This window comes from Lithobates pipiens, unplaced genomic scaffold, assembly GCF_037356315.1.
Source record: "Lithobates pipiens isolate NorthernLeopardFrog02 unplaced genomic scaffold, aLitPip1_a1.2 Scaffold_30, whole genome shotgun sequence".
Taxonomy (NCBI): Eukaryota; Metazoa; Chordata; class Amphibia; order Anura; family Ranidae; genus Lithobates; species Lithobates pipiens.
In genome coordinates this window covers 58253409-58265087 of record NW_027507791.1, presented here as the reverse complement: position 1 = coordinate 58265087, position 11679 = coordinate 58253409, and the positions used below count along the sequence as shown (strand labels likewise).

Genomic DNA, 11679 nt, shown 5'->3' with positions numbered 1-11679 from the left:
CAGCGAGCCACCTTCCTGCTGTCTTGGGGTCTCCTCACGGTGGCGGAACGCCAGAGCTCTGTCACAAGTATAACCATTGCTCCCAGTAGTTTTTTCTTATTTATTTGTTTACCATTTCATTTCATTTATTTTTATTTTTTTACAATTTTATTTTTTATTTTTTTACAATTTTATTTTTTATTTTTTTACATATTTTTTAGGATCCCCATTGGGGAGCTCTGGTGAAATATCTCACTTTTGAGACAGAGAAATGAACTGAGGACAGATTTATCAACCCCTTTCTCTGCAACCTCAGCTGCACAGAATTAACAGGAATAGCTCATATAGTAAACACAGTTTACTATGGCTCAGCTATGAATGAATACAAAAAAAAAACAAAGAAAAAAATGAGTGAGTGATTGGTACCGATCACTGACTATATTTATTAAGTCAAGACTACACCCTGACAGACCCCTGTAGCAGCCAGAGGGAGGTGGGAGGGGAAACCCGGCAGAACTTCAGGGGAGTGTTGGGGACCAGGAGAGAGCACACAGGAGCCCAGGGCAGCTAGACATCAATAGGGAGGTGGCGGGAGCAGCATGTGGAGGAACCAATGTCCTCCATTTCCCATTTGCAGCTGCTGAATGTATGTGGGAGGGAGAGGAGGAGAAGTGGGAATCCATTAGCTACATGAAGGATTGGCTCCTCTCTATTCCACCACCCCTGCCGCTCTCCTATCCAGGCATACAGGGAGGCCACATGGAACCCTTGGATTCCCATGAAACAGGGTTGCAATGGCTACCCCTGCAACCCATGTAGATATGCCCCTGGGCAGTGCATTTCACAAGGGAAGGGGCTGAAACTAATAAATGGACTTCATTTTACTTCAATGCTCACTTTAAGTAGGAGGAATCAGAAACTAGGTCACTCAAAAATAATAATAGAGATGGATTAATGCTTTAATATATTTTATTTTTAAAAAGGAAAGGAAAACATCAGATCAGACTGTCATATATAGTACAAAAGAAATGGCCAATCACTCCCTCAAAATAATAAGTAGGGAAAGGGAAAGATAAATAAATAAGAATTATCACTATAGAATAAATGTAAACCACATAGAAACCAGAGGACGCCAAAATTAGCTCCCCTATTCCTAACCAAGCCAATCAAAATACCAAGCAAATGGGAAAACAATTCTGAAATTCTGAAATGTTGTTTTGTATTTTTAAATGTAATTGCAAATACTAACATGATCCGATGTACATTTAATCATTATATATATATATAGGCACAAATGTGTGAACTTTTCTATATGTGCTCCATCAAATTCTCATTGTGTCCTGTAGGGATGTCGGCCTCCTTCCAGAACTGGTAGATTTTCTCTTTGTACCATCTGTTGCTCGTCTATTGAACTGTAATCAAAGAGAGGTCAGTGTCATCAAATATTAACACCATATTTAAATAATACATAGATCTTATTCATTCATATTTTCTCAATGATCTATAGCACAAAAAATAACAGAAATACATTTACATGGATTTGTATATCCAGTATCAATGGTGAATACTCAAAAAGAATCTGCCCATACATCAAACGATTATTTGAACATTGTTGGTTGCTTGATTGTTGGTCTTTATTTTGATACGCTGTATTTTATTAACAGATTTTTATTTCACTAGAGGTCATGTGAATATCATGTCTGCTTAAAGGGGAACTATAGAGGGTTTTGGTCAATTGTATTTTAGTTTATTTTGTATTGTTTTTTTTATTTTATTGTATGCTGTTTCTGATTTTCAGTGTGTTGAGTGCTTGCTGGGTTGTCTAATAGCAAAGTCTAGAACCAGTTCTGTACTTCATAGTTGTAATTGAAGATGATTCAGCTTTGTGTCTAATCTGAGATCCTGCTATTAAGTCTGTATTTACACCACAGCAGTGTTACATTTCTTTATACAATATGTTTTTTCATTAAGCTGGCTGCTTTTTAGAAAAAAAAATATATATAACCTCTATTATCTTATAACGTCCATTGCTGATATTAGCTATAAGCAGATAGAACTGAGCTACTCACAGAAGGTGTAAGAGGCTTGGAAGCCCTTTGCCTGGTTAGACTTGTCACTGTGGAATACGAGAACCATAGAATTGCCTTTGGAGTAAAACACAGGGATGGTGCGATCCCCACAGAATGGACCCCTTTGTGTACCATCCATGAAGAGTGTTAGATAGTCGTACATACAGAAAATGGAAGACTCTAGATGGAAGTCACTTATGGTCAGGGCAATCTGAAAAAGAAATACAATTATGACGAACATGACAGTGTAGTGTTCATGCAACAAACAAATCATTTTTATTGAATAAAAGTGAGTATTTTTCTTTTTTTTTTACAACTCATTGATGTTACAGTCTACCTGAAATAATATTTGACCAAAAACATATTAAACGCAAGAGCAAACATTTATTATATTGCAGTTTACCAATTCTTACATGTGATGGCTGCTTTTGTTTTCTTTTTTTAGGCTTTCTTCTATGTTAATTTAGGGATCCAGCCAACAAGTCTGTTTTTCAAAAGCAAAAGCTATCCAGCAGAATGTATCAGTTTACATGGATAAGCCAAATCATTCAACACTGGCAGGGGTGCTTAAAATGATCAGCTTTATTTATTCATGTAAAACATGTATCCCAAAAGAAAAAAACTGCTGTAACTGATTATAAAATGTGAGCTGGAAATTGGATTCAACTTGTATTTAAATCCTCTAATGCATGTATTCATTCACCTGTCTGCAATAGACTCAATAAACTGATCAGCCCCCTCCCTTCCTTTCCCTTGTGCTCCTGTTACTCCCAATCAGGATGGCATAAATTACCCCAGTGATGCAAAGTCAAGTAAAGCTTTATAAATAGCTTACAAATGTCACTCCACCAGTTTTCAGCCAGCTTCACAAATTACCACCAACACTTCCTGTCATCACAGGAAATGATCCAGAACGTCTTGGTGGTAGATAGTCTTAGAGCAATCTACTTTACAAAAGCCATGTATTCTAATGCCCTAAAAAATCCATTCCATTTCCATTCATTCAGATAGGCCCTGGTGAACGCTGGTAAATTCAAAGGGGGTTGTATATATATATATATATATATATATATATATATATATATATACAGTATATATATATATATATTCAGGTTGTATTGTGTCTGTCCAACATTACATTTTTTTTGTGTGACAATTTTAGAGAATGTGGAAGTCCAGGTTTAGGGAGAATTTTGAAGGCATCTTGTTTTACCTTATATCCAACAGGAGCTGTGATGGTGAAGTTACAATTCATGTTTGAACTGTAGTTCCCTGGGTATCCCGGAGATGTAAAGTTGCCTTCAGAGTTAAAGAAGGATCCTCCACACTGAACTGTAAGAATATAGATATAATCAATATAGTAAAAAAATGTATAATAGTATATGACATAATGTTATGTTTATATATATGTGTGTGTATATATATATATATATATATATATATATACTGTATATACATAGTTCATCCTCCCTTTCAGAGTTCCATGTTGATCTTAGGCTAGAACCTCACTCTCCAACCCTCACATGTTCGGTAAGTGCAGATGCTGTAAAATCCATCTTGTTCCCCCCACTGCACTGCTTGAGTTAAATGCTTCTTTAGTCTAGAAGATGATAACAACTACATTGAAATGCTTCAGGCTTCCTCCATGCTGTACTACTGGTCCCTGAAGCTGCTTCTTTTTGCTATTCCCCTGGCTGTAGAATCTCAGATATCATCAAATACAACACAGGATCAGCAGTCATGCATTGTACATGAACATTGAGAGCTCGCCCCCATACTGGGACATTGGAGAGCATAGATGACCACTGGCTGCCAGGGTAAGTTTTTGAACTTTCACAATCTGCCCTAAGCAAAGTGAGCATTTAACCAATGTAGTGCTGGGGAAAAGTTGTCTGGTCACTGCACACCACCCTGGAGAATTTTGAATGACGTTGTCAACCGCAAAGAAATCCATAGGAATTTAACAACCTCTTAGTTTTGCAGTAGGGCAGATATCAGGGATATACTGCAAGAAAGATGAATCTATATAGTATCTGATCCAAAATAAGCCATAGAGGTAAGTATTATCACTCTTATGCCGCGTACACACGAGCGGACTTTTCAACATCCAAAGTCCGAAGGACTGAGTCCGTCAGACTATCCGATCGTGTGTGGGCTGCAACGGACTTTTGACTCGCCAAAGTCCGAAGGACTTTAGAATATGGAACATGCTTCAAATTTTTTCCGAAGGAACTCCGCCGGACCCGGTCCCCTTCGAAAAATCCGCTCGTGTGTATGCTACTCCGACGGACTAAAACCGACGCTAGGGCAGCTATTGGCTACTGGCTATGAACTTCCTTATTCGAGCCGAGTCGTACGTCATCACGTTCGAATCCGTCGGAGTTTAGTGTGATCGTGTGTGGCCAAGTCCGCTCAGCCGAAAAGTCTGTCAGAACTCCGTCGGAATTCCAGCAGAACTCCGACGGAACTCCTTCGGAAGTCTGTCGGACATAAGTCCTCTCGTGTGTACGGGGCTTTAAAGTTGACAAACGTACACATTGAACAATCTTTCAACAACTTTATAGTGTGAGGGCCTGACTGACTGGTAATTCTAATTGTATATACTAAGAAACTTCATGGATTACCTCAAATGTTGCGAACAGAAGTTAGAGGACATGAAACTGTTGTGCCAATAGTCCCTCCTTGGGAGGGATCTCCTCTGTATCTATGAGTCTTCTGTGTCTTTCTCTGAACACTTACCTTACTATTAAAATAAATCAGAATACCTGAGCTATATGTAGCTTGGAAGCCGACTCCAGCAACAGCCCCGTCACTGACGAACTGGACCAGCATCTGGCTTGTGGAAGCGATGAGTAGAGGGATGGTTTGACTTCCACACATTTTATCCAACAACACAGGAGAGGTCTTAGTGGGGCCGTCATAGATCCTCATGTAGTCTGAGTCACAGTTAGGAGTGGATTGGATATTAAAGCTACTGAACTTTAATGATGCCTAAAAAGTGACAGAAGGAATTATCTACAGTAAACCCCAAACTTCACATATTTGTAACTGCAAACTGGATTAATATGTAATTGCAATCGGATGCAACCGATTACTATATTATATATAACTATATTATAATGCTTGGACAGTCCTTCAGAAAATAAAAACCCCACAGGAACACGTAGGATTCTAATTTCTGTTAAACAATCTTGCAGCTATAGACTTTTCTAGCTAAGATGTCTCTTGAAACATGTGCGTATTTTCCATTGATTTTCCAATTGACAGAACTCTTCTGCTCCCTGATTATTTGTTGCTTGTGGTTTCTTCAGAGAAACAAATAAAGCTTAAACAAGACACATTTGGGGGAAGAAACAGAAGTCTTTCGTTTAATGCTATATTGAATTAAGTCAAAGAAAGCTGTGACTGGGGATATTGCAATGCTGTTACTATTGGTAACATACTTGTAAGAACAAGAGCCCCAAATGAATCCAAGACCCATTTTGTTCCTGCTAAACCCCCATTCCTACAGTGACCTCACCATCCGATGTGGGGTAAAAGAAAACTGGCACATCAGAGATGGCAAAATAGGCTCCCAGCAATGAAGTGGTAATGATAGTCTGAAGACTATAAAGTTGGGCATAATGAAGGTATTATTCCAACATATGGAGCAATTGGTGGTTGAAGCAGAGTATAAGGTTCAGAGGCATGTACATCCTAAAAGACCTAGGTTAGGGAGTATTTGGACCTATTGCTTGGCACTATACTAGTCAAGTCTCTATTTTTTATTAATGTAAAATGTAGGTAGTGTACAAAACAATCTTCAAATGGCAGTTTACTTTCACACCTAGGTTGCTAGACATTTAGGGTCACATTTTGCATGTCTACATCTGTCTCCTTACCAGTCCTGATGGAACCCTGATCAACCAAACGCAGTCACTATTATTAGGATAAGCAGAGGGATAGTTGTCAGAAGTTAAAATTCCTGTGTTATTATTAAGCAAAGTTGCACAGACACCTGAGAAGTGAAAAATAGACATATAAATTGTATTTAGTCACTGGTGGAATAAACTGATAATAATATTAATAATGAATTGGTGGGATACAGGGGAGGGGGTATTAACCTTCTATTAGATTAAAACTGCTGGAATTTTGAACTTAAAATGAAATGAACCTTGAGTTTAACCCCTTTATGTTGAAGATAAAAGATCCTTAATGCCTCAATGCAGTGTTACAACTTTCACATATGTTAGTGAAACGGAACGTATCTTTACAACTACTTTTTGCATCAAGATGAATTATACTTTGTTTGCTCAGGCCACATTGAGCCTTCATTTTATGGTAAACATTACATTTCCTGATATTTTACTCTTTTTTTCAAAGAAAACTGGCCAAATTGCAAACAATATAATTTTTTTTTAAATCTAGCTGTATCTTCCTTATCATTATCCATATGACCCACCAAAAATAAATAACCCAAAATTAATTTGTGAAGCAAGGGTATGCCACATATGTGTACATTATTTATTTTATTTATTTATTGTACCCATAGTAGGGTCCAGAGACAAACGTGCACATTTTGTTTGTTTTTTGTCAAAACATTTTTTTTTGCAAAACTGTAAAAATTCACTTAAAATGCAATCATAAAGTATAATTTCTATTGTTTCAAACCCATAAAACTGGAATGTACAGAAACTTACTGCATTGATAAAGTTGGTTAATTTTAGTGACATCCAAGATGCTCAGTCCAATTGTCTGCCCAATGGGCACATTGGGGTCAGGCTTGGGGACAATTGTGGGTTTGTTTGAAGTGTTGGTGAATGCATAGCTGGAAAATGTTGAATGGAGATAAGATTGACATATTATCTCTTAAATATTTTATAATTCATGGGTAATTTACCAGCTAACATAAAAGTTATGACTTACGCATCATAGTGCATCACTGAACCGTAATCATATGGACTGCCCAGGTTATTAGTGTCCGCTTTAGCAAAATTACCCAAGTATCCTGTAACAAGACAAAAGCAGTGGTAGTGTCTCTTTTTTGAAAACATGGCTAAATTCGCTTTGTGTAAATGACTGCAGTACCTTTAGAGATATACTGGAAATTGATGTCAACATAATTGTCACGATCACTTCTTACATGCTCATGGTAGAAGCCCAGGGCATGTTCTAGTTCATGTTGTATAATCCCCCTGTAGATGCAGCCTCCACCCAATGAAACTGTCTGGCTTCCACCAGTTCTTCCAATATACGAGTAACAGCTAGAAATTGTAAATATACAGTTCAAAAAAAGTTATGCTTTAATACCATTTGGGAACCTAAGACAAGAGTTTTGATAGAAACAATAAACAATGAATATTAGCTACAGAAAGAAAATAATCAATATCTGTTTGTGCTAAGCTTTTGACCCTTCTAACTCATATCAGCAGGTGTTTCCCTATGTATGTGCCCAGTTCTAATAAGAGGTATGGAGTTTGGGAGCTAAGTCACGTTGTACCGGCTCCAAGCATTGGATCACTGCTCACTTTTGGACAGACATATTTGGTTTTATTTTCATTGTAAAATTTTAAGTGGAATCCATTGAATCTGTTGACACTAAGCCCCACTCCCTCTCAGGCACTTCCATTTTTTTACTATATACTGTACTCAAAATTAGCAGAACTGGAATAAATATCTTATGTCCCTCTGCTATTTCTGATAGATACACAAAAACCACAAAGCACCTTGTTGTTGACTTGTGACTTTCACGTGCATTTGCAAATGTACAGAGGAGGTCTATATTTTTTTTTTAAAGAAATTGAAAAGGGAAGCCATGATGCACAAATAGGTACTGTAAAGTCTCAGGTGTTCATATATTAGATGCTCCCTACTGTGAAGAACTATGATAGACAATAGACAACCTTACCCATCATCAGGTGTGATGTTGATGTAATCATGTTCTGCTGTAAGAGGCACAAACCTCACACAAGTCAATGTCTCAAACTCGGCCATGGCGAGCACAATACTGTTCAGGTCACTGGGACCTGGAAACAGAGATAGAAGGTTGGGTTTCTACAAATAACGAATAGCAATGAATGCTTCAATGCAAGAGAAAAAAGAGGGAACTCACTGTATCTGGAATCTATGATGTAGGGAATAGGAACAGTACCATTATCACTTTTAGGCCAAAGGCAAGAAGGACAGTTTGTAGCGCTGCGGTCATTCTGTACCAGTATATCTCCTCCATACATAGTTGTTTTGCTATCTGAAAATACAGAAAATGGTTATAGATAATACAATAAAATGCATTGGATTTAAGCTGCCCATACACTGTGAACAGGCTGAAGTTTTCTATGTGGGTGGATATGTCAGTCCTCTCCCACCGGACATCCTTTGATTGAAAAATGGATGGATCCAAACAGAAAATTTTAAGCACCTGATTACACACAGCCCTGTTTGGCGGGGAGGAGACCTGATTTTTCTCCGCTGCAGTGAAGTAACTCTTACAAGTCTGATAATCTCATGTGTCTGTCACTCTGCTCTCTCCTCCTATTACAATGGAGCATACACTACAATACAGCTAACATATTCATTGTGCTACTTGTCCCACCTCTAGACTGAGCTCTGCTCTACAATGAAGATACTTACATCGCTTTCATTTAAAAGAGTACAATTAAGATGTAGTAAGGAAGACAGAGCTGCATCAATTTCATGATTTTTCATTTTTGGAGTTCAGCATTAATTGTAGATTTAGAACTAGAAATTGCAACAGAAATATACACAGTTTTACTAGAGATATTGGTGCTGATTTTCTACTAAATTCCAATGCAAAGTGCAATTTCCAAAGTTTGCAAAGTGAACAGTCTATTTGTTTTAAATAAATTAATCTTAAATCAGCCTTTTTATCCCACAGGTTTCACTGTAATGGTAGAAGTGAATAGTAATAACCCATCAGTCTTTTTAGAAATGGAATCGTGATTTTAAAGACTCATTCAGCAATGACAAAGATCGTGTAACCTAAGACAAAAGTGCCATATTGGTTATTGTCTATTACCTTGCCTGGATTTAGCACCCTCATAATGCAGTAAAGACTCCTGTGGTTTACAGTAATTACCTTTATTAGCTTTCAAAATCTTGCTGAAGATCCCTTGTGGCACTTCGGAGTCTTCACTCTTTGGGGCTGTGTATACAAAATACACATTAGGCACATCTTGTGTAATAATCGCCACCAAAAAATTAAAGCAACTTAAGTTTCTGTAAATATTGAACCTATTTTATAAATTGAAATATCAATTGATGAAAAAATAGGGTAGCTCTACAAAGCTATCCCTGATCTGTGAAACTTCTGTTTGGGAAATTCTTTAAGTCTTTGCCTGAATCCCCATGATTATCATAAATACTGTCACCTAAGCAAAGGAAGATGACTTTAAAAAATAATCTGTTGCCAGGGTCTAAAAAACATGCCGATGATTATGTGTGCATGTAACATAGTTTAGGAATGACATTAAATGTAAAAAATCTCCCTTGTGTAAACAGCCAAAATCTCAAAACTGCTGCTTGGACGTGATGTCATCAGCCTCAGCAGACTCAGAGCTTTCGCTCAAATGACACTTTATAGTATTTCTCTTCACTCCTCCCCCTGCAGCTAAATCAAAGTTTATGTGGGGAGATGAGGAGAGGGACAGAGATGCTGGGCCAGCACAGATAGTAATTGGACACTCCCAGAAGACTAAGACTAAAACTAAGATGGCTAAGAGAAACAACGAGGGAGGGGGCTGTGCTAGGGAAGTGACTCTCATGCCGCATACATACGACCGGACTTTCCGGCAGACTTGGTCCGACGGTCTTCCCGACAGACTTTCGGCGGAGTTCCGATGGACCTTCCGAACTAATGGACTTGCCCACACATGAACGGACAAAGTCTGTTCATTTTGAATGTGATGGCGTATGATGGGACTAAAAAAGGAAGTTCAATAGCCAGTAGCGAATAGCTGCCCTTGCGTCGTATTTGGTCCCTTGGATCAGCATACAGATGAACGCTTTTCCCGATAGGAATTGAGTCCGTCGGACAGATTTGAAACATGTTCTATTTCTAGGTCTGTCAGATTTTTTAATTGAAAAAGGATCGGATTAGCCCACACATGATCGGATTGTCCGATGGACTGATTCCGTCAGACCTAGTCTGCCGTAAAGTCTGGTCGTGTGTACGCAGCATCAGAGTAGTCAAAATTTCTTTGCAAGTTCAAAGCCACGTTGCAGGTGAATAATAAATCTTATAAAAATACATTTATGGAAAGGAAAATACTGCAAGCAAGTATTTAAAATAATTTATTTTTCTAAGGGTTTTATCTGCAATGTTTTAAATTGGTGAAAAGATCTCTTTAAAGTAAGCGATGTTTACCATAAGAGCTATAAAAATGTGGGATGGTCTTTCCTAGAGGCTGGTTCTAGATGGAGAAGGAAAATCATTTCATAGATTATCTGGCCAGGATGATTAGGGCCAATTGAGCAGTGCAAACAATTTTTGATTTAGGAATTAGGATTTAGGATTAGGGATGTTATAAAAAAAAAAGGCTAATGAATGGGAGGAAAAAGCAGAACAAACAAAACAGCTGATAGAGAACAGAAAGAAAGCAAAAATTATTTGTTAAATAAGAATGTTAAAAAGCTTACCATCTTTGGTCACTCCAAGTAGATGATACTGAGAAGTAAATGTTTTGTATCAATATCTTATTTCAGATGTAATACAATAATAACAGATAACAAGTCTTGAACCCAACTCATCCCCATCCGGCAGAGTCCCTCTCAGCCCTACTGGAAAGCTCTCAGAACAGAGGTAAAATCCTTTCTTGGACAGATGTTACCACAACAGTCATCATTGGAAGATTTTACCATATTCCCTGTTCTGTTCCCAATTATAACATTTTGGATTTCCCCTCACTTTTTGTCCTACAGGCAATGACCTGTACAAAAGTCAAATCTCCCTACAGGGGTCCCAGGCGGTAATAAGGAAGTATTAAAATCTAACAGGATTCCTAACCCCCCACCACTTTATCCAAATCTAAGGGGATAACTATTTTAGATTTACACTTCACTACTAGCTAAGATTGTCAGTAACTTATTGGATGTTATACTTTCCTAAATATAGTTGTCACCTGTCCCCTGTACTGTTCATGTCAGCTCATCATCTCACCTGTATTTGTGCAGATAGAGGTAGACTGGTCACCAGCCCCGTAATACAGACCAGAAGCAGGAGGAAGACTTTTTCATTCATCTTGTTTCCGAATTCTCCTTCACTGTAATGTGAAATATCTTCTCGCTGAAGCTTGGTGTGACACTCATCTTCTGGATCCCCTTTATACAGGTAACAGAGAAGATCTGACCAATCATGAGACAGGAAACCAAATTTCAAGAATGACCTAAGTGTACGTGTATGGAAATTAGAAATGTATAATTATTTAATGTGTGACGCTATGGTCCTTATTATCTAATTATTGTTTTGGTGTTCTGCTGTATAACTTGTAATTGATTGTCGTGGTCTCCTGACAATTGTCTTTAATGACATAAAAAGGTCTTGTGTAAGTAATATCATTATCAACGGATTTTTCAGCTAAAATCTAAATAAATTGGGACTGGCAATGTAATTTTACATTTATTTTTGTATTCAAGG

At 37.8% G+C, this 11679-nt stretch overlaps 1 protein-coding gene across 1 annotated transcript; it reads right to left on the bottom strand.

Annotated features, from left to right (window-relative positions):
* Positions 1–2040: 2040 nt before the first annotated feature.
* LOC143942078 (embryonic protein UVS.2-like) lies at positions 2041–11333 on the bottom strand. Its single transcript, XM_077463381.1, has 12 exons — positions 11203–11333; positions 10683–10710; positions 9124–9189; positions 8140–8274; positions 7936–8053; positions 7116–7291; positions 6954–7035; positions 6728–6855; positions 5930–6045; positions 4814–5039; positions 3262–3380; positions 2041–2259 (listed from the first exon to the last, which is right to left on the bottom strand). Exons 1-12 carry the CDS (start codon positions 11281–11283, stop codon positions 2041–2043), a joined length of 1494 nt encoding a protein of 497 aa, XP_077319507.1. The 5' UTR covers positions 11284–11333.
* Between the last annotated feature and the right edge of the window lie 346 nt (positions 11334–11679).

Excerpts from the sequence above, each read along its gene's own strand:
- LOC143942078 (XM_077463381.1), bottom strand. The coding sequence starts at position 11,283 with ATGAATGAAAAAGTCTTCCTCCTGCTTCTGGTCTGTATTACGGGGCTG. Across the intron at positions 6,856-6,953 it reads TCAGTGATGCACTATGATGC|CTATGCATTCACCAACACTT; the intron begins GTAAGTCATAAC and ends AACATTTTCCAG. Across the intron at positions 5,040-5,929 it reads TCAGGGTTCCATCAGGACTG|GCATCATTAAAGTTCAGTAG; the intron begins GTAAGGAGACAG and ends GTCACTTTTTAG.